Source organism: Rhopilema esculentum, chromosome 12 (genome assembly GCF_057945365.1).
Source record: "Rhopilema esculentum isolate cy_ngs chromosome 12, ASM5794536v1, whole genome shotgun sequence".
In the NCBI taxonomy this organism is placed as follows: Eukaryota; Metazoa; Cnidaria; class Scyphozoa; order Rhizostomeae; family Rhizostomatidae; genus Rhopilema; species Rhopilema esculentum.
Window position 1 is genome coordinate 7608185 of NC_142826.1, and position 24934 is coordinate 7633118.

The 24934-nt window shown below is 36.1% G+C and overlaps 4 protein-coding genes across 5 annotated transcripts; all 4 read left to right on the forward strand.

Moving 5' to 3' along the window:
- The first annotated feature begins 115 nt into the window (after window positions 1-115).
- LOC135681770 (serine/threonine-protein phosphatase CPPED1-like) lies at window positions 116-1252 on the forward strand. Its single transcript, XM_065196374.2, has one exon. It carries the CDS (start codon window positions 119-121, stop codon window positions 1061-1063), a length of 945 nt encoding a protein of 314 aa, XP_065052446.2. The 5' UTR covers window positions 116-118; the 3' UTR covers window positions 1064-1252.
- A 384-nt stretch (window positions 1253-1636) lies between these two features.
- LOC148958736 (52 kDa repressor of the inhibitor of the protein kinase-like) lies at window positions 1637-11444 on the forward strand. 2 transcript variants are annotated; one of them, XM_089111710.1, is made up of 3 exons: window positions 1637-6232; window positions 6664-6962; window positions 8702-11444. In XM_089111710.1, exons 1-2 carry the CDS (start codon window positions 6000-6002, stop codon window positions 6953-6955), a joined length of 525 nt encoding a protein of 174 aa, XP_088967836.1. In that variant the 5' UTR covers window positions 1637-5999; the 3' UTR covers window positions 6956-6962; window positions 8702-11444. The 2 variants fall into 2 exon arrangements, with proteins under 2 accessions (XP_088967836.1, XP_088967835.1); XM_089111709.1 differs by having other exon boundaries at window positions 6664-11444.
- A 112-nt stretch (window positions 11445-11556) lies between these two features.
- LOC135681769 (procathepsin L) lies at window positions 11557-16931 on the forward strand. Its single transcript, XM_065196373.2, has 5 exons — window positions 11557-11685; window positions 13558-13981; window positions 14486-14677; window positions 15268-15539; window positions 16387-16931. The coding sequence occupies exons 2-5, from the start codon at window positions 13568-13570 to the stop codon at window positions 16484-16486; spliced, it is 978 nt and encodes a 325-aa protein (XP_065052445.2). The 5' UTR covers window positions 11557-11685; window positions 13558-13567; the 3' UTR covers window positions 16487-16931.
- A 151-nt stretch (window positions 16932-17082) lies between these two features.
- LOC135681765 (uncharacterized) lies at window positions 17083-22579 on the forward strand. Its single transcript, XM_065196366.2, has 3 exons — window positions 17083-20273; window positions 20726-21021; window positions 21205-22579. Exons 1-3 carry the CDS (start codon window positions 18995-18997, stop codon window positions 21499-21501), a joined length of 1872 nt encoding a protein of 623 aa, XP_065052438.2. The 5' UTR covers window positions 17083-18994; the 3' UTR covers window positions 21502-22579.
- The last annotated feature ends 2355 nt before the right edge of the window (window positions 22580-24934 follow it).

The following is a 24934-nucleotide window of genomic DNA, read 5'->3' on the forward strand; positions in this document are numbered from 1 at the left end:
ACGAGCCGCATACGATGTCCGAGGGTTTTTCTCACTGTTCAAAGAAGATTTTCACTAGCCCAAGAGAAGCAAGGATATTCTGTAGCGAATATAAAATAGATCCGGCCTTTGAATAAGTATGAGCTTGACCGCCGAGCGTCGAGTGAACTTAAGGCTTGAGATCCCACCAGAAGCGTCAAACAGTTTTTGCAACCTAGAGCACAAGCTGGGGCAGGATACGACTACCAGGATTTTGACGGCGAGAGAGCGAAGAATTTCCATGTTTACAAGGATTCTAGAGCCTTCACTCACAGAGCCATTTTACTTTCTGTACTTCACAGCAAAGGATGACACGATTACGCGCGAAGACGCAGCCAGCGATTTTAGAAAGTTTCTTCTTCATGTCAATAAGATGAAGCCGTTACCAAAATTTATCGCGATGTGTGGAGGCTTGACTGACAGTCAGCAAGAGACAGATCAGAGAATTCCGAGGGCGAAACTACGGCTGGAAGCTGCTTTAGACTGCCTCGAGTCTCAGGTCAAGGTCCTTTACGTGGCAGCATCCGGAGATTTCAAAGGAAGGCTAGATACGGAAGATGTTGATATATACAAACGAAGTTTTGGAGACGACTGGTACGGATTCTGGGTGTGTGGAGTGGCTTTCCTTGTTTTGAATACAGTTTATTATCGTGATGATCTCGACAATGGCTCGATAATGCAACGAGAAGAACAAAATGATTGGATTGACTCAGAATTACTGCAGCAACAGATATTTCAAGCAAAGCGGACGATTATTCTTCAAGACTGTGCACCATGCCAGGGTAGGGTCGACAAAGAAGAAAATGAACAAACGGATTATGAGCGATGGCTTAACAAATTTGAAAGAAGCGGTGTGACCCACTTGCTGTGCAGGGAAAGATATGATCGAAGAGAGGATGATGCTGCTAACCACCACATACATATCTTGCCGAACGAAGTAAACCAAAAGAGCAACTGGTTTGTACGTCTTGTTAAAGTCACATCTGATGACGTCATTCACACATTGTACGCTGCCAATGAACTACCAGAGCTAGTTTACATTTAAGGCCCGTATTCAGACGGCTATGACTTCAATTTTTTAAAGGGGGGTTGTTTCTTGTAAGGGAATATATTATACGTAAGTGACATTGTTTTGCAGGATTAAACAGATAAACACGTTTTATGGGTTCTTCAACCTTGCTTTTTATATGGTTGGTGTATTTTATTATATTTTATTAAAAGTTTGCGGTGCTCAGTGCCTGTTGATAGCTGCCAGTGATTCCGTTAAAAAGAAAGTCACCAATCTCCGGTAAATTATTTTTCGGAACATATGTGAGTCATAATTGTTTGCCATCGAAGTTGTTGTTAAAAACTCTAAACCTGACATATATAGATTTCTTATGGTTTAGGCGTGTTGAAAGTTTGGGTTGCAGAAAGTCATGAACAATTGGAAGAAAACGAGCTTCGTTTTTGTATTGCCTGCTCTTTATTGTTATTTTTACTGAAGGTTTTTTCGCGCAATCTTTATTCATTCACACGCGCAACACCTCAGGCAGGTCCTCGTCGATAATCCTTTAATAAAGAAGTATAGTCATAGTCTTTAATAAAGGTTGCAAACGACTTTTTTTCTCCCCTGCAGTCTCTATCATCTGGTTGTCTTGAAACATTTAGGCGGGAAGCTACACAGATCACAAGCTCAATCGTGATATTATTGGCGCTGGGCTGACCCTGTCACATATCAAACTGCATTAAGTGTAAGCCAGGTAGGCTGGGCGAACTAAGGCTGTTTGCACGTTATCATCCTTAATTTCTGTTGCAAATCTCTGCAAGACAAATTTGCCAAAAAAAGTCGTAGCATTTGTTTGCAAGAATTCACTTCATTTTTCTTATGTTGGGTTGCTAATTTTTTATTTGCTTATCTAGTGTCAGTTAATTCTGAGGCCAAAGTTAATACAATCTTTTTATAAGAATATTGTTTATAAGAGTATTCAGGCTGAAAATAATCAAATTTTAAGAATGTTGTAAATACATTGCTCAGCCTCAACTCGCATATTTCTGTCTCATTTTTCAGCAGTTACCTGTTTTGCGTTGTTAAAAACAGAGAATCGCACGACTTCAAGGGCTAGCACTGTTCCCTGAAACCACATCAGATTTGAGAAAAAAAGAATACTTTAAGAATATATTAAGGCTCAAAACGAAAATTTCATTAGAGTTTTAAGTTTAAGCAAAATTTATAGCATTTTTATAAAAAAAAATTATAGATGCTTTTATCTATGTAAATAGCAAACAACAGTAAGTGCTTGATATATTCATTATTTACACCAATATGATTATTATGACCTCGATTGTTGCAGACGCGAATTATATGTGCAGGTCTCCATTTATATTTGAGAGTAAGGCGTACAATAAACTTCCTGCGTATAAATTTAAAAAAAAACAACAATCCTTCGCAAAAAATGTGAGACTGCATTGATTTTCGCGCCTTTCCTCAAAACAGCTATGTTTTTCTTTGTTGGGAATGTAGATGGTGTGACGAAGCATCCTGAATCCCGCAATGCTATCTTATACAAGAATACTAAAAAGACACACGATATATACAGTTTTCCTTTTTCATCAATCCACTTCTCATTAACATCTATTACGTATGTCTTGCAAACTTTATCAATCACTACATCTTCTCGAAACTCTCTACTCAGTCACATTTCCAGCGTTTCTCTGGTTAAAGGATAACATATACATTTGGTCGTGGCTCAATGCTCGTATCTTATTTTTTGAATATTCTTAATTTTTTTATTTCAAAATTGGTTTACCACCTGCAAGCTGTAAATTGTTTCTAAGATTAACAGATGACAAGAAATAACCATTTTAGTTAAACGATTGATTAGCAGATAAAATCTGCTCTGTTTTGTTATTATCAGAGGGAATTTTAAAAAACAGATTGCTCTCTGTATTTCAATTTTAAGTCTTGAGGCTCTTAAGGTTTTACGTTGCTCTTACTTATTTGTAAATCGAGCTTCTGTATGTTCTTATAATGAACTCGCCTCTTGCATTTTACTACCGGACCTTGAAGAGACAACGCCATTTTAGCAACAATTTTCCAATGATGCATACAACTTGAAATTACATGCTTTTTCATTGGAGAATTAGCTTGAAGATCACCCAGTAAAAACTTTTTTGAGATTCTGCAGATGATGGTAGTTGATGATTATTGTAAGCATATTGGTGTACAACTCTTTACGAGTAAAAGATAATCATGGTCATGATGATGATGGTGACCTGGCATTGATGCCAGAAATAGAATTCATTTTAAAACTCATAATAACAAACAATATTGGTCCTCTGATGTAATTAATATCGTTAATATTTAATGTCATCTATTACTCACTGTCAGCTATTTCTAGATCTAAATTCAAGAGATGCTTTCAATTTCAGTCAATATAAACTAGGTACTTTAATCCCCCATCAAAAGTTTTCATACTTTCAATGTCTTTGACGACCGCATTGAAGATAAAATAGCCAATGTTTGATAATTGATGACCAACAGTGGGTTTCTTGAGCTGACGGACGGAGTAATAACATTGTCTTATAGAATTTAAGGCTAAAGTTCACATTGGGGACGCAGCCTGAAGCCCCAGGGATTGTACTTTATTTTTTTAGGATTAGGGTGCTTAGGCCTGGGTATAAAGATTAACCCAAAAAATAGTTTTTATCGCCCTGCAAACAGAAGTTTACAATCTTCCCTATTTGTTTAACTTTCTAATTTCAAGTGTCAATTAATGTGATAGTTATTCTGGTCGTTTTTATAACATCACCAGTAATTATCATACATTTTCACGTTGTAGCAAACGAAACTATTAGCCAAGTTTAGCCCATCCTCATGAATGTTACCAGTTCAAGTGGATATTATAATGAGGGAAGGAAATGATTCTAAAGTATCTTCGTCATAGGTCAGAGAAGGTTCATATCATACACATGCGAGTTGTCTTTAGCGAAGCGAGAGCACGTAAAATTTTCTTTTTTATATCATTTTTCTTTTTTATATCATAATTTACCAAACAAACCTGTGAAGTAGACAACCTGAAAGCTGCTCCTTCGGAGAGAAAGGTTTGTACTTTAATTTTTATTTACTTTTGCTTCAGCCTCTCGAAATGTGTAAAGGGAATTTAGAGAACAAAAGGCATGGCTTCAATGTAACGGCAAGCAAGTTGCGTTTGTCCACACATGCAGGTGGATGTAGTTTTGCTGTATGAAAAATATGACAATTTATATTCAATAAGTAATCGTTTTCAGTAACAGCAGTAACATTTGGCATCCCAGCTAGGACTGACATCCATCCGAAACCAATTTAATCAATAAATACAGTCACAACAAAAAGGGGTACTTCAGCAGCTTATAAAGATTTCTTTTCTAACTGTTCATGCAGGCTTAGCTTTCATTGCAGAAGATGGGATTTGCGTAGAAAGACCCGAGTAGAATGCGTTTTATGAAGATTCAATAGTTCAATAATAATTATTCTTCAGGAGTTTTTGATTGTGCCTGAATCTTTACTTTGCAGAATGGCCGATGTTGATAAGAGAGAAGACAGAGAAAAAGATGAAAGGGAAGGTAAAGATAGAATGAAGAAAAAAAGTTGAGTGGATCTGAAAATCGAAACGCAAAAAAACGTCTGCTTATCGAGAGTGCAAAGGCAGCAAGAGCATGCGTTTTCTTTTTGGAAAGAGAATATCAAACACTGAAGACAGTGTGCAAAGTGAATACGAGCCATTTGTAGCTGAACCAAGAAGCAAGGATATCGATTTATCTGGAATTAACGACGATACAGCTGATGATGAGGCTATGGTAGAGCTAGATGAAAATGAGGCAACCCAGAAGCAACTTGAAATTGTAGAAGAGCACCAAAAAACAACACAAAGAGACAGAACACTGTTCACAGTCACTTCAAGCAATATTCAAAGTGCTAATCCGACTAAAAGCTAATTTTTATCGAAGAATCAAGATGTGGCCTTCTTCTTGCAAAAGAAAGATATTAGTGTGGAGCAACTGAGAGTGGGTGTGTTACATCACTGAAGACCGACGAATCAGGAGGACTCTCCTACATCATACGATGAATCTGCCAAATGTAATCGACGTGTATCACTAGTTCTTCTCCAGGAGGAAGATGGATGGTTAACTGTTAGCTGAGCAGGTGGTCATGAAGGGGCTTTGGTGTAAAGTTTGTACCCTAATGAAGCACTCAGATTAAACGAGAGGGCAAAAAAATGGGTTACCTAGTAAGTAAACCTTTGAAGAATTTCAAAAAGCTCTATGGGAAAGATGGCTATATTACTCAACACAAAGCATCACAATTCGACATTTTAAACATGGAGCGAAAGAAAGAGTTTTTGTTGAGAACGGCCACGGTAGAGAATCCAAAAGATGCGCTATCACTGATGTACGGCGAATCTGGCGAAATAATCTCAAGAATTCGAGCAGCTTTGCAAAGCATCATGAAGTTGACAATGTTATTTGGCCAGCGGAATATTTCTTTTAGAGGTCATCGAGATGATGGGGAAGTGCTGTCAAAGCCAAACTTTAATGATGGAAATTTTCGGGCTTTTGTCCGCCACGCTGTTGAGGCAGGAGACGAACAACTCAGGTAACGCCTGAAAAATGCCCCAAAAATGCCCGCTACGTTTCGAAAACAATCCAAAATGAGATTCTTAGTCTCTCAACCATCTCTATATAGGAGCGCATAGTTTTTATGGCAAAAGAAACATCCTATTACTCGATCATAGCAGATGAAACAACTGGCCAAGCAAAAAGAGAACTGGTAACGATTGCACTACGATTTGCATATGATGATGGCTCGAAGCTGCAACTACACGAGATGCCATTTGTTGTCTTAGATTTGCTGGAAGCAATCAAGGAGATCAAAGAGGAAGAGGTGAAAAATATAGATGGAGAAGTTTCTGAGACCGAACGTGTAAAGACAGTACAAGAGATAAAGATGTCCGGGGAAAACAATGGGAAGAATTTGGAAGGTCAATCTTCTTATTCCGATGCTAGACCATGTTTTGCAAGACATAAAGTCACGCTTTGGTAGACAACAAAGGCTGTGCATGAAGTTGTATACTTTAGTTCCTGCCTTCATTGCCAATGTAACTTTTGAGAAGCTCTTACCTGCCATTAAGAAATACGAGATGTTCTTGTCAGATGAAGTGACTTTAAATGCAGAGTTCAGACAGTGGCAAATGCTGTAAGTATATATTTTGCTATTTGCTTCCACACGTCAAGTCAGTGGCTCAGTTACATAGTTAATGAATTCAAGGCTTGATTATTGTCCCCCCTTTGAAAGTTCCACGGAAACTAACGCCAAAGGATCCTTTGAAAAGCTGCCCAACCCAATAATGTGTGCTCTTGCCAATGGTAATATAAAATAACAAAAAGTGCGTAATAAACAATTTCGTGCAAAAATTGTTTGTAATGATTAAATTTCTTCTGTGAAAAATCTATACAGAAGCACTAGGAAAACGTTTGATAATATTTCATGATTGTTATGTTGATTCAATTTGGTAATCAGTCATTGGAAAACATAACCTTAATCAAGCTAGATATAAGGGGCTTGTAGCTCGTTCCTATTTTCGTCAAAGCGAACTTGATTAGTAAAAGCAATTTGTCTATCTTCAGATGGAAACACAATCCGGAGGAGGCTGCTAAAATAAAGTCTGCGGTTTATGCTTATGAAAAACGCAGTGGCTCTTTTGGAAACATCAAGAAACTCCTGCGAATTTTGTCTATAATGCCAGTCACTACAATGGAAGCAGAACGACTTTTTTCGAAAGTGCAGAGTACCTTAACAGCAGTTCGAGCCACAATGACGGAGCAGCGAATGGAAAGCCTTGTTCTTCTACAAGTCTACAGGAACATACTCCCCACAACAAATGAAGTTTTAGAGCGCATGCCAAGAAAAATCGATTAATTTTCAGGTGACAAATTTTCCGATCAAAAGAGAAACTTTAAATAAATGCCTTTAGTTTTGTTAATTGATTTGAAATAATTTTTATAAAACGCGAAAAGAAAACTTTCTGTCAAAAGTTAGAGTCAGTTATTGTTGTTGTACAGAGCGTACTCTCGTCTCAAATTTCTAAAAATTTTCGGCGCTTCTATTATCAAATGCCCCCCTTCAAATTCTCTCTGGATCCTCCCCTGTCTGGCAGCGGCATGCTCTCGCAGGACATGAATGGGGAACTAAAGCGTCCCTTCCCTCTATCAGCTTACTGGTCCAGTCGGACACAACTGGTAGCATCTGGAAGGGTCCTAGCTCAGGGTAACGAGCGAAGGCCAACGGTGGCCTCGGCGAGAGAACGGTGAAGAAGGCAGATGAGCTACGATTTAGTTACCCTGGTTGCCAGAGTCTCCATTATTTAGTCTCAAAAATATAGTTTGAAACTATTCACAGAAATATTTTTTGAGCGAAAATCCTCTCATTCTTTGCCACCCCAGCTGTCTACAAAACTTCTTCGCCGGATTCATGAGGCTCTGGAACTTCTCTATGGCTCTATAAATTGAATTAAAATAAAAAGAGCAGAGATAAAGTTGTAATTTTGATGGTAGAGTTGCTAACAAAATATATAGTAACGTGGTTCGTTATTTTAGAATAGGACAAAGATCAGCCAATTGACATAAATTTATAGAATTCTGTAAAAAGAAAGTGTCAGATAAACTTGGATATCTTCAGATACATGAACAAAGAATCAAATAGATTACATTCTTGTAAATGCAAGATAAAAATGTGTTAGTAACTCAAAAAAGGAGACAAGGAGTCGACAGGGGATCGGGCTATAACCCAGTTATAATTAGAACCAAAACTCGACTCAGACTTACAAAGAAGAAAAATAAAAGAAAAAAACTTGAAATATTCATAGCTACAAAGTAAGGAAGCAAAAGAAACTAAAAAGATGGAAGTTAGAAAAAAAGAAAAATACTACTGACAATAACAACAGACGAAAAGATCTAAACAGGGAAATTCAAAGAGACTGCAGAAAAGCAAACGAGGAATATATAAAAGAATATGCGAAGAATTGGATAAACAGCCTAGTCCGAACTTATACAGGAAAATAAAGGACAGAGCACCAAAAACTATGAAAATCTAGTTAAGAGTCAAAAATAACAAAGGCAAAATGTTGTATGAAGAAGATCTGATCAGTAAAAGGTGGGAAGAGTACATAGGAAAGGAATTATGTGATTATGAGAGAGAATCAACGCCATCGAGAAAGTCAAGAAAAGTTAATAGATTTGAAGAAGAAGAAGTACGAGATAAAATACAGGAACAACTCAAGAGAAAGGCAGCAGGAGATGACTAGATACGTGAGGAATTTTTACAAAATCTAGGAGAAAAATGAATTGTTACAATTACCAAGCTGATAAACAAGATTTACACAACAGGAGATCTTCCTCAAGACTGTATCAAGTGTATTTTTGTTCCAATTCCAAAAGTCACCAAGTCGTGGAATGCAATGAATACAGAACAGTAAGCCTTAAATCTCATGCAGCGAAAATTCTTCTCAAAGAAATAAAGAGAATAATAGCACCTTTAATTGAGAATATAATCAGTGAGAGACAAATTGGGTTTAGAAAGGTAAAGGCACAATAGAGGCTATTTTTATAACACGAATTTTAACTAAAAGAGCTATTGAGAAAAAGAATATTTAACTTTGTTTTGTAGGTTACACCAATAGATTTGACTGGAAGACACGACAAACACATTGAAGTGATGAAGATAACTGAGATTGCAGAAAGCAGGGAAGAATGGCAAGAAATTGTAAATGACCTTAATCAGAAATGTTCAGAATATGGAATGAGCATCAATGCAAAAAAGTCCAAGATAATGGTGATCGATAAGAAGGATCAAGAGTTGCAAAAAGTTGTTGATCTTCCTCCAAACGTGCAATTGATGGCCTAAATTTTTTGACACAATGAAAATTGACGATGAAACAGCTGGGCATTTTTCTGCACTAGACAAAAAGATATAATAAAATCTATAATATAACATATAATAAGGGTCCTTCTTTGTTTTTTTCTTTTTATTAGCGCAGTAGCTGGGCTTTTACCAAATTGTTCAATTATTCTCATATTTCTTCGTTTAGCATAATTAACGTTAAAGCTTGATTTTTAAGCTTGATTTATTTTTACCTCTCCATTATCAAGCTGTTGACGAGTTTTTTTATGGTTCAAAACATTTTAGTGGCTGTAATTTATCTCAAGTGGAGTATTTACATATCTTTAGATCATATTATCTTATTGTTATTAATTTTATTGTATTAAACTACACAAGCATAACTTAGTTCATAATTCGTAAAATTTAATTTTCTTCAGACCACAATTTTTTCTACTGTCACTTTCTTCTTGAATCGAAAATTGAACTAAATTAAATCAAATAATGTTGTCTTGTGTACCTCGTAGATTCAAAAAAAAGGTGAGTATAAGATTTATTTGTCAATATTCATTCTGATGTTTAACTTCATTCTTATATTAAAGTTTACTGAGAAGGCTGCTCTCTCTTCGATAAGTTCTAACTATGGAGAGAGTTCCTCCCTAATTTCCTGTGTTTATATGTTATGAACTACTCTGTAATTATATATTTACCGATGTCGCCGATTTCAAATGACTCCACATCAAATTCAAACTGTACAATTTCTTTCATTCACTGATTGTATAAGCATTTTGTCGCAAATTCTAAACTGGCAGCCGGCAAAATTTCTAGACTTTCCATACAAGTCTTTAGAAAAATTGCATTATTTTCATACCTAAACTGTGACAACTTTATATAACAGGCACCGTGGTGCGTCGAGAAAGGTTCCTAAAACTGAAGAAAAAGTGGCTTGATTTGTGATTCATTCGTCAATTTTTTGCATTAAGCCTTAAGAGCCCCCCCTGCCTTTTATTCTAGTTTTCCTGAAATGCTATTTTGCATCAAGTAGCCGCCTACAGAGAGGGGCTGGACTGATAACCCTCAGTTTCTCAACATCCATATAGTTTGAAATGCGTGCAAAAGCATGCAGCTTCTGTCCAGCTTTTTGACAAAGTGCGTTTACGTGGTTCTTGAAATCTAGGTTCTTATCCAACGTTACACCTAAAATTTTTTCTTCAACAAATTTCGTTATTGTTGTTGCATCAATCTGCACTGATACGTTAGTGTTTACTCCCCAAAAATCAGAAGATGGCATTTGTCAGGATTCAGTTTCATACTGTTATAAAGAAACCACTTAGAGAGCTTCTGAGCATCTGTTTTAAGGCTAGATATAATATGTTCTAGTTCATGACCGCACACATAGAGGATCGTGTCGTCAGCATAATTGCAAAGCTCAGTCTTTTCTACCAAAAAGAAAAGGTCGTTTATAAATACATTAAACAAGAGGGGCCCTAAAACAGAGCCTTGTGGTACCCTCTTAATTGATTCTTGCCGTGAAATGAATGACCCATTGATCTTAACTCGCTACTTCCTATTAGAAAGATAGTCATAAGCCAGTTTTAGGGCAGATACTACTTATAACAGTCCAATGAAATATATATAACGAGGTACAGCGCAGTCTTTCTCAAGCACTGCCTCTCCTAAGTAGAAACTGGGCCGCGAGAGCGAGTCTAAAAAATAGTTGATTTTGCAGGGCGCCAAGAAGAGCTTTATTGCCGCGCAGAAACGCCACCTCTGAAGTTCGTAAAGGGCCACTTTGGAATTTTGAAATTGAAATATAATATTCGCTATGAACCTCCCTTCCTGACATTGCATTTAAGCGAATAGAACAGCTATGTCAGGAAGAGCTCAGTTATAAGCAAAACGAGGGATTTCTTACCGAAAGTCAAAGCCAATGGATGCAATGATTGATGCATTTGTTTATGAGGGCAGGGTTGAGTCCACAAAAACTAATTTGAGTTGTAAATTATTTTCATGACAGGCACGGTGTCACTGGGGTGCTAGGGGGCTGAAGGCCCCCATTTTGGTAAGGTTAAGGTAAGAATTGTTTTATCATTTTTTCTATTACTTTTTACAACCATGTATGAAATAAAAAGAGAATAAACTGTTAAGATGCTGATTTTATTTGATCTAATTACAAACTTATTCACGTATATTTCTATTATTTTTCTTTTATTTGCATTAATTCAGTAAATTACTTTCTGTATCAATGTTTTCATTTCAGCTAAAAAATTCGTGGCGAAAAATTCGCTTCGCGCGAAAAATTCGTCTCCTGCGTCGCGAAGACAGAACATTCGAGATACAGGGGGGATTACAAAATAGCTACGTAAACAAAACAAAATGTAATTTTTTAAATAAATCTATTACATACTAGCTCTATTACAATATATTCGAATTCTAGTTCCATATTGATTTCTTTGTTTTCAAGAAAAAATTTTTTCTTATTCTTAATTGAGATTGATTTTGAAATTCCTTGTATTCAAGGGTTTGAGTCATTTGAATGTTAGTTTCATGTCTTCGTCTGTTCTGACACCTATGCAAGGAATTTGAATTTCGCGCTGACTAAGCAAGCGTGACTTCACTATGCCACAACGCGTTTTGTTGTCATATGACCGAAATCACATGACCGACGAATACCAAAGGCAAGATCACATGAGCTTGGGGGTATAAAGTTGCTTCGCCGCCTCATTCAGTCTCTCCAGTCGTTGCATCAGCGAAGGAAGAGATTACTTAAACAGGTAAGAGAACAAAAATAAAATTCTACTTATACTTCAAAGTCTACTTTCTCAAACTGTTGCATTTTTCTTTTATCAAGCTGATCACGCATCGTTTAATCATGATCACAATGTTTCAATTTAGGCCAGTAGCTCAATTTCGCCGGCCGGTTTGGCCATTAAATTATTTATGTCTCGATTCCAAGTAATGGATACCTCAGTGACAAATGGAATGCTACAGTAGGATCTAGTGCTTCAAAGGATTGCCGTCTAACTCCACTCACACTCGCTGAAAGTATTTCCAAGGACATATCTAGGCCCACTATCGTTTTATTTCCCAGCCCATTTCTGCCCTTTGCAGTTGTAACATTCTTTAGCATACTGTAGCAGACAGGAGGCTCTTATTCATGATTATAAAGTTTTAAGCAAACCGTCAAATGTAATATGATACCATCGTACTATTCTTTGACAGGGCGAAGCGCGTCTCTTTTTCTATGGGGCTTGTTAGAATGTTGTTTTCTTTGTTTCTATTATTTCTAAGCGTCACACGCAACGCATTTTGCTGATTTTTTTCGGATAATTTTCAAAAGTATCAGCAAGATTTTCTAAAGCGGAGCTATTTGTTATTTCGGAAAGCCTATTTCCTACAAATCTCAATACTCAATCGACCGAACTAACCAAGCTTATGGCCAAGGAAGGAATCTGTCAGATATTGTCTCTCGCATTTATTGCAGGTTTGTTAATTTTAATGTTGCTCGCCCTTCCTCATTCCTTGTTCTTGTTTATTGTATCGACAAGGAGGGAGGGTGTTGAGATTAACGGCAGCTTTGTTTGTCTTTATATGCTTTGTCTGCCTCATTACATGTTAACGCACATTTGCATTAATTTCCTCTTCGATTACATAACAGCTCTCTGTTCATCTGCTTGCTTGCTTCCTTGCTTCCTTGGTTCATCTGTTCATCATTATTCTACAACGCAAGCAAGCATGGTTGTTTTGTACTTGACTAAAAATAATACACTTCAGTATAAAATCCTTGTGTTGTATTGGGGCTAAAATATAGAATGATATTCCTGTTGGAACTGATACATTCATGTAAGAAATTCCTTTAAATCCAAATTAAAGGTGCATCTTCAAAGCCTATAAAATGAGGCATTTACTTTGATATTTTCTTTAAACTTACTCAACAACCGAAAAGTTTTTTTTTTGAATTTTGAACTCTGATAGTCTTGAACTATTTTTCTTTTAAAATGCGCCTGTTACTCTAAACTGACTGAACAGGGGGACTCTCTCTTAAGAAATTCAACCAGCCATGCAATTTCCATTGTTTATGCTATTATTCTCTATTCACTAATATCTATAATTTTTGTAAGTATAGTTGTGTTAGTTATGTGAATGTAATCTAAATTGTATGATTTAAAATAAAACTTAACTGAACGGCAGTAGCTAACCAGGGTAGTAAGATTGAGGGGCAATAGCAAGATGAGCAAGGAAAAATCTGATTCCAAATCCTTCTAAATGCCAGAAAGCACCCCGTTTCCAAGAGAGTTTTTGCAATTAGAGGGGATATCTGCCCCTCTTTTTTTCACCCCCCTTGCTATGCTACTGCTTAGCTGAACAAAACAATCAAATTAACTTGTTTGGGCAGAATGATATTGTAATAAGGTTATGCTGTATCATACATTTCATCAGGCATGTTTTGTAGGTATCACATGATTATCATCTGATGCCTAATAAGAGGTGGGAGTCTTGCTTAAATCTATTTATAGAAATCAAGTGACAAATTGCTGATTTCTTCTACTGAAGTGTAAGCAAATGTACTATAGTGCCAATTTTTTCAATTTACTTTAAAAAGCATTTAAAAATTTGGTTCACAAAAGCGAATATTCTTTTTATAGATATTTCAAAATGAAGTTACTATTTCTTGCCCTTGTTGTTGCCCCTGCCTTTGGCATGGTAATTCAAGATTCAGCATGGCATGTGTGGAAAAAGACACACAGTAAAGCTTATGGAGATGATGGTGAAGAGAGAGTTAGGTACATAATTTGGCAAAACAATATGAAAAAGATTCTCGAATTCAATGAGGCAAACAAAGATGTTGAATTGGCAATGAATCATTTTGGAGACTTGACTGAAGATGAGTTCCGCATGAGGATGAATGGTTACATGGGCAAAGCCGATTATAATAACACAAAGAAAGGCTCAACTTTTCTTGCTCCAAGCAATGTCAATGTCCCAGATACAGTTGACTGGAGAAAAGAGGGATATGTAACTCCTGTAAAGAACCAAGGACAGTGTGGATCATGTTGGGCTTTTAGCACAGTAAGAACCCATATATATATATATATATATATATATATATATATATATATATATATATATATATATATATATATATATATATATATATATATACACCTGATGATTGTTTACACATGAAACTCAGAGTTGTGTCACAATAGTCTGTTTATTTTAGTCTATCTAATCGCTCCGGTAAGTTGAGCACTCTAGACAGCAATATGATAATTAATAAATATATATATATATAGATTATATATTTCTAATGGATGATTGCTGCAAGTAAACACCTACATTTTTGACATAACATGTAAATAGGGTAACATAAATATGTATAGAGTGGTTTAACAGTTGCCTGTATATGGTATCAAGTGTGAATCTCAAAGAAGGCAGCAACTTATTCAATTATAACTTTTACATGGTACATTTGCACTGCTTTAATTTAACGAGGAAAAAATGCAATGCTAGCCAAAAACATTTTTATGTTTTCCAGTTTTATTAATAGATTAAAATATTTGTTCTTTAAAGACTGGATCTTTGGAAGGACAGCACTTCAAGAAGTCAGGAAAGCTTGTTTCTCTGAGTGAGCAGAATTTGGTTGATTGTTCAGGTTCATATGGAAACTATGGATGCCAAGGTGGTCTTATGGACAATGCATTTAAGTACATCAAGGCTAATGGAGGAATTGACACTGAAGAAAGCTATCCATACACAGCAGTGGTTAGTGTGTCTCATTAAATGCCAAATATTTAAATTTCAATGATTTATTTTTAAAGTTTTCTGTCTGATCACAAGAAAACCTATCTGAAAGTTCCAAACATTTAGCCACTTCTGTGTTTCACAGACAGATGTGTTTATTCTCATGAACCAAGTTTGGATCAAAAAATTTTTATATAAAGGGAAGTGCGTTGCAAACAGTCATTCTCTAAATGTGTTTATCTCTTTGTTTACAATTCAAAAAGTGCTGAAATAAGCCACAAAACAATGACAATTTGAAAAGTGTTCAGGTTTTGCACGTGTAATTTTGGGAAGTTGTGTATCTTGATCATATGTAACTATGATGTGAAATCAAATCAATCCAACAAAACTATAGTTTTGAATTGTGATATCTTTTGATGATTTGATATGGAATTACCCATGAGCGCTTTGTTGTCTTTCTGCACTCTCCTCAGTGACACAATAACCATCCAGATGTTCTTATACAACTATAAAATTACAAAGTATCTATGTTTCAAGATAGCAAGCATATTTTTCTGTAGTTTGATGTGTAATGAGACTGTAGATATTTAAAAGCCTTTATTCTATTTTAGCAAGGAAGCTGCAAATTCAAGGCATCAGACGTTGGAGCCACTGACACTGGCTTTGTTGATCTTCCATCTGGTGATGAGAAAGCTTTGATGACTGCAACTGCAACAGTTGGACCAATTTCAGTAGCTATTGATGCCAGTCACTTCTCCTTCCAGTTCTATCATGGAGGAGTTTACAACAGCGCACTTTGCAGCTCCACAAGGCTTGATCATGGTGTCTTGGTTGCTGGATATGGTGTATACCAGGGAAAAGATTACTGGCTAGTCAAGAACAGGTAAGACTTATTACTGATGGAAAGAAAAATGTCTTATATGCTTTGGCTTATAGAATTGGATGGTTCTTAGCTGCATCTCAAAGTTCCGTGTTTAATGCCATCATTAGGCAACAGATCACACCAAGAACCCAAAGTTGCAACATTTAAACATTCTGTTCTATACACCAAGGCATGTATAGCACTGACTATACAGCTTGAAGCACTGTGTTACAGGGGGTAAAACAATAATTTTCATATTTTAAAAAGTTGTACATTTTAATTGATAGTATTTGGCTGTCAGAAACCTAAAGATTGAAGTGGATCCTAGTTAAAAGGACCACAATAGTGGATCTTTGCTTTAAGGATCACATAGCTCTTGGTATCTGAATAAACTTAAAGCAGTAACACTTATATAGCCAAGGTGGAAAATTCAGTCTCCCTAAACACCTAGGACAGCCTATGCAGGAGACCATTATGCTTACACAGGGTAACCACCAGGTGACAAAGTTTTAACTGAAATTCTCAATCTCTATGGCCAGAGCCCCCTATGTAGGAGATTACTGGCAATAAGCAGGAGACCAAAAGAAGATCTGGTCTTCCATCTGAAGAACAACTTTTAACTGGAATTGTCAACCTCTGGATAGTATTGAGGCCACATTAATCACAAATTCTTACAAAGTTGCAAATACATGACAAAAGTTTGGCTTATCTGGAAGACAATTTATTGACTAAAAGCAAGTTCCTTATTTTATCTAGCTAAAAGGAATCTATGTTGTGTGTGTTTAATCTTATCATAATATATATATATATATATATTACATCTGTTTGTATATGTATTTATAGAATTCTTGTACTTTTTATTTTGTAGCTGGGGAACAAGTTGGGGGTTGAGTGGTTACATCATGATGTCAAGAAACAAGAACAACCAATGTGGAATCGCATCTAAGGCCAGCTACCCACTTGTCTAAACTGAACGAAAATTTCTAAAGCTTTTTACTACTAATGATTTGTATATTTTGCAGAAATAGTTCCGCTTTATTGCATTTATGTTGTTTCATAAATATTGTCCATATTCTCTAAAGTTGTGCTCATTACATGTAAAGAAATAGGATTAACAAAAACAGTGTTAAGATAACAAAAGCAGCTAGATAATTTTCTTCATTGTTGTGTAAAAAATTGAAGATTACTGAAATTTATGCAAGTTGCTGATGCAATATAGGCATTTAAGTTGCAAACTGGATTTGCTTTAAGGAGCTCACACATAGGTTCTTTAAATTACCTCTAGTGCTTATTAAATTACAGTAAAATTATCTAAATTCACATTATGCTAGATTAATATTATCTATGACTTGCGTTGTGAAGTTTTTCAAACTTGTAAAGTGATTTTATTATAAATGATTACCAAATCATTGATGATGTCTCGTTTTTTACCAAAGCGATGTGTTCTGAGTGTTTTAATAATTCCATTGGGATTTATTTTCGGTGAAGTAGGACAACCCAGAATTAATCCCACCGAATTTTCTTATTACCCAAATTTTTCAACGCTAGAAAAATGTCGTTTTACGCCGATGGACTTTAAAAATAAGAAAAAAAATTTTTCCTTGATATTGTTAGAATCATTTTCCAGCTTCTGGTTCTTCTTCGTCATCAAAAAATAAGATATCCACCGTTCCACCGAACATTCTCTCCCGCCCTCTTCATTCAGGAGATCAAAAAAATAAGATATCCACCGCCGCCTATGGATTGAGCTGATGTTTCTACTGGCTCTTCGTAATTTCTCTCAGTTATTTCGTAAGAGTTTATTATACCCTTATCTGCTGTTCAGTTCCTTTTCTTTGGGCTACCTTCAAAAAATATGAATTTTGTAACTTTTACGATTGCGTTCTAGATAATTTATGTTGAAGATAGAAATAGTTTACAGAAAATGTTTCATTTCTTTACTCACAGAAATTTTTCTTTCCAACAAAATTTACACCGAAATTTTAAAAATATAGCCGACATTTTATATGGGGGGAAGTATGACAAACTATGGGGAAAAGTGCCCTTCTTTAGCGACGCTCCTGGTATTAAATGAAACGCAAACATCTGAAGAGAAGGCTTGTTTTCTATCAAGTATTTAACAGAATAAAGGTGCAAAGAAGCCTTTCCACATTTAAAAATTCATCGAATTGCAGTGACCTCAAAGATTATGGTTCAAAATGAAGCTTTGTGTCTTCGTTGGAAGAATCTATCTTGCTCAGTGCCAAAAACAAGCATCCAACGCAGTCTGAAGTATATCAGCAGGTGGATCCACTCGATATAGCATTGTGTGAACTGGTGCACAATTGATATTGGTTATTATCATTAATGCACAGATGTTCAGACTTAGTTAAGCGAGTTTTTTCGATAGAAAAACGCTGTTTTCTAAGTTTTTAGACATAAATTTCAAAATTTTTGGACGGCCAGAGAGGGGCAAATAATTATAGTTGGGCGGGCAGTGCTCCCCTTGGCTAGGCGGTAATTTTCCATCCACTTCAGGACTCTTGATAAAATATAAACATCTTTCTTCTGAACGCAACAATTTAGGTCAAATAAACAAAAATAAGATCATGTAGTTACTTGTTTGCACGTTACTGATAAAATGAGTGGAAATGATGGCCTTTCAGGGGCCTCGGAAATAAGATAAAGACTTTATAAGTCTACCTAAAACCACTAGTGATGTTAAAGGAAGAATATGAATTGAGGACAGCATAGAAAATGTTGCTGGTTCTTGATGTTTTTAAATATTTGAAGGTACTAGTAATTTTTGAATAAAAAATAATGGTTTTTTCTCATAGTTAAATGAGGTGAACAAATACGAGCCTAGAGCTATTGACCTTATGCTAAAAAGCTGAGCATATATAATTTTAAGTCAATTTTCCTTACTATTCGCCAATTATTTAGTATCTGCTTAATAATCTTCTTATGTGATTATCAGCAGTCCATTCTTCTTCTCTTTTAGTCGGCAGTAAGTATTATATATTAGTTTCTGATCACTCAAATGGTCGAATAGGAATGAGCCAAAAAACTTGAGTGACAAATGATTGTAGAACACAAATCATGTTTGTTAAAGTAACGTTTTAATCTCTTAATTCGCCTTAGAAGTAAAATGGATGGGATTATTTCAGATAATTTTCTGATGAGTCCCCAAGAGTGCTAAATTATTTGACGTAGTTCGTTAGGGAAAGCTTGTCACTTTTTATACATTGCGTTATTTGCATTAAACTGAGACATTTTCGAAAGTGCAATTGCAATTGATCATGTTGCTTTCGTTAGAGTAAAAATATGGAATAGGTGAGATGGGACATTATTTATGTGGGACGATAAACCCCCCCCCCCCCCTGTAGTACACAGAAAGTTTACCAACCACCTACACCCGACCCAAGCCTGTGGCACAGAACCGAGGTTAGAATCTTGTTGATTTTTCACAACGAGATTGCAAAAAGGAATGTTATAAGATGGCGGGATTTTTAAAAGCTGTTGACCAATTTCACCAAAAACTGTCTGAGTTGACGTCGGAACAAAAAAGACGAGGATATGAAAATTCATCTGTTACTTGGTCATACGTGGCTTCAAAGATCGTCCAGGTTTTAGGAAAGTACCCAACTGGCCTCACAGATGCAGTAATATTATCTGAGTTAGTAACTGGCCTAAACGACCAGAACAGGCTTACGACCAAAAGTTTATCCGAGACAGAGCTTGGTTGCACACTCACAGTAAGTGAACTACTCGAATCAAGACAGGCAAACATTTCAGCATGCATTGAATGCTACATAAGACCAGTTTCAGAGGATAACGACATAAAAACGACAAGAATAGTGAGGCTAATAGACAGGAAACTTGTTGATCAAGGATATGTCGAGGAAGCTTGCCTTCCTGCAGTTGAAATGTACTTGCATCAAAAAATTTGCTGCATGGAAGAGAAATTTGTCAATTACCCTCTTAGGATGACAAACCTTAGAGTTCATAATCTGCAAAGTAAGCAGCTTGGAAGTTTGTGGGACTTCAGGCTTCTACCAACAGAATATGTAATTCCAGTACTAAATCCTGTGAGTGACAAGAGATTTATATCTGAAAGGTTTCTCTCACTAGATGGGATTTGGGACGAAGATACTTTCCCTCACTACAGCAGGAATTTGTTTGTCACTATAAATGAAATTGGACGCCAAGAAACAATCCACAATCCATATGGCGACAGCACAAGGAAAGTGGATATCAGTGTTATGGATTCCAAGTCAAACAGAATCAAGCTTGTACTTTGGGATGAAGCTGTTGCTTTTAGAAACATTTTTGGTGTTGGCGATTTATTGTGCATTGAGGAGCCTTTTCTTGTGAATGATGGGAATGATGCCCATTTAGAATATGGGCCTGCAACAATCTTTTATTTGATTCCTGCTAACATATCTACAGAGATCATATCCAGCCAAGCAACTCAAAATGATTCATCATTAGTTAAAAGAAGCTCAGATGGAAGACTGGATTTTCAATCCTACCCTAATCGCTTTGTTTCAGTTGACTTGAAAAGAAATTCCCTCCATGTGACATTTGTAGGAACAATAAAGACATTATCACCAAAAGTTGTCTTTGAGCATCAAATTGTTAAAGGGTATAAGTTTGACATTGAAATATTTGATGAATTTGGAGTTTTGAAAGTTGTAATTTTTGATGATTCCTGTCAGCACCACAAAACCTTGTATCCAGGACAGGTTTTGTTACTTGAAAACTTACAGACAGATGGTAAATATTTTCACATTCATAAATTATAGGATGGTAAATATAGCGGTAATAAATGGAAAATATTTGCAGTGCCATATTGTTTTTGGCTATGTCCAAAATTAACATCTATTCTTTATCATGGGCAAATGTTACTTTGTGTTACTTAATTTGAATTCCTTATTGCATAGAAATGTATGTTGTATATTCCATAGAAATTCTTGTCTATATAAGCCACACCAAATACAAATAAAGCTGAAATTAATTTAGGCTCTGTGAATCAGACAAAGAGACTGCTAATCAATGGGTAGAAGACCACAGTGAAAATTAAGCAAAATTCAATTAATCACTTCATACAGGTCATGAATATTTTTAAAAGCATGTTCTGGTCCACATACAGTGAATATTTTTATTTAAAGCATGATTTTTAATATTAGAACAACAACAAAAACTTATTGCTACCTTTTCTCACACAGATTATAAATGCTGTACACTGAAAACATTTGAGGGCGGGAAATTGTCAAACATCAGCTCTTTGAAAGGCTATGTTGCTTCTCCTTGTATGTATGACTTAGTTGAGGTGATCAAGCCACAGGATCATGGTTTTGTGATGCTGGGCAAAATCAGTGAGTTAAAGACAGCCACTGGAAGATATGTAAGACAAGTGCATTTCACATGCCTGGCTAGTTTATGTGAAAATGGGGGAGAAGGCTTGTGGTGTCCTAGATGTCAGTGCACTGCTTCCGAAATAGTAGTTTTGTGTGGAAAGTCTGTAAGTACATAAACTTATCCTTGTGAGCTCTTTCTGCGAGTACCAACTGTTTTGATGCTACAGCTTGATTCCTAACTACTGCAGCCTTGTAGGATCGCCCCACCATTCAATCATCTCAACTTCTGTCACTGATCACTAGTTGCCTGAAAATCTATGTCTCACTTATTTTCATCTTTTGATTAGGAAACTGACGATATATCAAAGAAATGGATTTGGCAATACAATGTGACAATTTTTGTAGAAAAGTCAAGCCCACATCAGCTGCTTAAACTCCAGGTTTCAGAGTGTGCTTGCAAAGAGTTATTTCACATGTCTTCAGAAGAGTTTGCAAGTAAAGAAGAACAATTTCAGAAGTCAATTGTTGATGAAATGCTTGGTAAAACATGCATTATAACAGTCTCTAAAAATGATGAGCATGTATTACAAGCAGATTCAGTTGAAATAGCTACTGAAAGTTTTCTGGAGAACTTCAATAAATAGTTTGTTGAAACAGTAGTAACATGTTTGAAAATAATGCAGAGAAAAAGTCAGACCTTGCAAAAACATACATAGGCCAGTGGTGGACACCTGGGGGCAAGGAGGGGGCAGCCTCCCCCAAAACTTTGGAGGACAATGGTCTTTTGTTCTAAAACAATAGGGAAATTTGACATCATCTCATTAAAACAATAGGCTTGTCCCCAATATTTTACCAAGTGTCCGCCACTGAAATAGTCATATTTTACACAATATCATTTTTTGTGAAGCTTTTACACGTGTGTAGTAAAACAGATGAGCCTCTGGGGGCATGTTTAATGACAAAGTTTTTACAAAGGAAGGGTGCATACTAGGTTTTGGTGGATGATGGGACTGGCTTTTTTGATAAGTGGTATTTAAGATGCACGGTGTTTGTGCAAGATTTGGGATAGTCATAGGGAAGCGTGGATAAGAGTATAAAAGTTTATATGGAATATCTATGTATGCTAAATTGTGTATCCGCCATAGAGAACAAGAAAATTTTTTTAAGTCAAAGGCTTATTGGTCAGAAAGATGTGGGTCATGGGAAATGTAACCCCAATTTTTAAAGGCCCTGGGTGAGTTTGGCATTTTGGTTTCTACTTTACATCTTTTAGTATATCTGGCACAGAATAACCAGATATGAAGTTTGACACATCTCAACCCATTCATACGGGGGGAAGAAGACTAGCGTTTCATGTTGCTCTCAAATTAGTGCAGCCTTCAAAACCATATAATCAGGCAGTGTAGTACATTGTATTAATGCTATTTAACTCCCCGGTTTCACCTTCCCAGGCAGTGGCAGTTATTAGGGGGCGAGGGGGAAAAATCTTGACGACTTTTGATCTTTTGCTTGAGATCTTTTCTGGTCAAATTAGTGCCAGTCATTTCGTAAAGAACACCCAGAAATGCCAGAACAGCCAGAATAGCAAGAACAGTAAGAAGAAAGGTTGATTTCCTAATCATATAAAGCTATTAAATACTATGCAGATATACGCACTTTCTTCTTTTTCTTCTTCTTGTACCGTAGCATATCATGGCATAAGATTTCATGAGTTGTTCTTCAGTTTCTGTCCGATAATTTTTATCTTTTCCTGTCTCTTGCAGTGTTGCCAATCTCAACATTGTTCCACACCTTCAGCCTTCCCTTCATCCAGTCAAGCTTCTCATCATTTGCGTACCTTTCGCAAAAGTCGGTAAAATTTCCATTCGGCAATATCTGGTATTTGCTATTTTGTCATTTTCAAAAAAACTCTAACATTAATACTTAAATCATTTGGGGCCTTGTTTCCAACAGCACTCCTTTCCACAGAAAGCAAAGTAGAGTCGATATGGAGGATAGGTTTAATATATTGTCTCTGTCTAGTATTTAGAAAGCCTTCTGTTGAAAAGCTCCCAAAACAACGAGAATGGGGGAAAAGGGTGAGTTAATTGTGAAGCAATGTACATGCATGAAACCGGAATGTGCAAGGCCCAAATCTGTATAGAGCCTTTCAAATACATTTGCTGTAACAGCCAGTGCTGAGGGGTCTTTCTAAAAACTAAAGACGAACAAGATTGGTCAGCAACGACTCAAGAGGCTATAGCTTCTCTCAATTAACAACAAAATTGAGGCAAAAAAATAAAAATGAAAACAAAAATGTTTACAGCTTGCCTCGTGGAACGTTGGAGGTTAATAACTTTTTGCAAAATAGACTCTTGCAGACATGTCAGAAAAGAGGCTGGAGTTTAAAACTGAAGTAAGGGATATCTTATCAAATATTTGTAAAACTTCTCCTTAATGTAAAGAGGCTTTTACTGATTCCTTTGGGCTTATCATAATATTATGAAATGATTTGAGAATTTTGGCGTACTTTGTTGTTATTTTTAACCATATCTTTTAATATTTCGCAGTATTTCGTTTCGTTTCGTGTCGTTTCGCTGATTATAATCAGCCTTCCTTTGAACCCTGCTAATTATATCGTAATTATATCAAAAAAATTATTTTGAAGCAGGTTACAAACTTGTTTTGAAAATTTGAAAGTTAATATCATTGATTAGAACGGCTCCAAAATTCTCAAAAAAAATTCATTTTGAGTTAACTCAAAATTTCTAGAAAAAGAAAGCATTACTTGGCCTGCACGCCTTTTCTTGCTATAACTATGTTTCTAGTTACACTTCGTCGTCAAAGCACATCTTGAGTAAATCTTCTCTGACACATAATGCTTGTGCAGAAGGTCGAAAGACATTAAGAAATCATAAATCTCAGTCTTCTATCGCCATGTGAAGAAAACACAAGGCTTTATATTCTGCATGCAAACTAAATCTCTATGATTTCAAGGTGGTTTGATGCTTCAGTTGGGCTTCCTAGTAGATAGATCATGGTTGGGGTGAATGAGGATTCTATTGTCAGAGTGAAAAAGAGCTTTACGCTTAAAGTGTCGTGTGCAATGACTGAGAAGACGATCTTGAGGAACTTTGCAACGATTAAACTACTTTTAGATGATCCGGTTGTTTTTTTTCATATTGTCATTTATCAGTTAGTAATTAATAGCGCTGCATAGTTTCTTCGGACGACAATTCAAATATTAGTCTAAACTAGCTCCCCTACGAAGCCCGCTACGCGGGCTTGCCAGTGACCCTACGGTAGAGTACATAGATTAGCCTCGGAAAAGACATTAGTCTAAATAAAGATGTTTTAAGCTTTTGTAGATGTCTATTTAAGGATAAAAATTTTAAGATTACGCAATTTTCTCGTGAAAACGAGGCTTTTGGCCCCCCTTAACAGACCATAATTCAATTTTAAGCATTTATGCGCAAGAAATATGCTTAATTAGCTTTAAGACTTAAAATTTTTTCCATTGAAACTGTTTTTTCAATACTTTCATATACTCAAAAACGAGACTTCAAACATGAAAAGAGGCTGATGGCCCCCCAAAATCCCCGTATAACATCGATTTTGATCCACAACTGGGTATATATATTTCTTAGCGTAGAGTTTTCGATCTATGTTCTGACGTTTTAAACTCTGAAGAGTGTCAGACGAAAAGCTTTAGTTTACTAAATGTTTGCTTTTTTCAAAGCCATTTACAAGTTTTGTACCACCAAAAGATTGTTAACATCGATTTTCGAAATCAGCACCCTCGAATTGACAATACACTTGGTCCCATAAATTTCGCCCTCGAGCGACCATTCCCCTAATCTCCGCCTGGTCTATCGCTATTTCTTATGTCGTCAAAAGTTAGATCAGTGTCCTTTTTTCAACAACAATGGAATTCATGTTTGTGGCAAGTTGTACATTTAGTTGTACTCAAACTTTTTTGTTAATTTGAAAGTTGAAATGCCACTAAAACCACACCGAAACCACATCATAACCCGTGTTTGTTCACAATTTTCTCGGCGTTTGGGATGCTGACCTTATTTGTTTTTGATGTTATGCAAA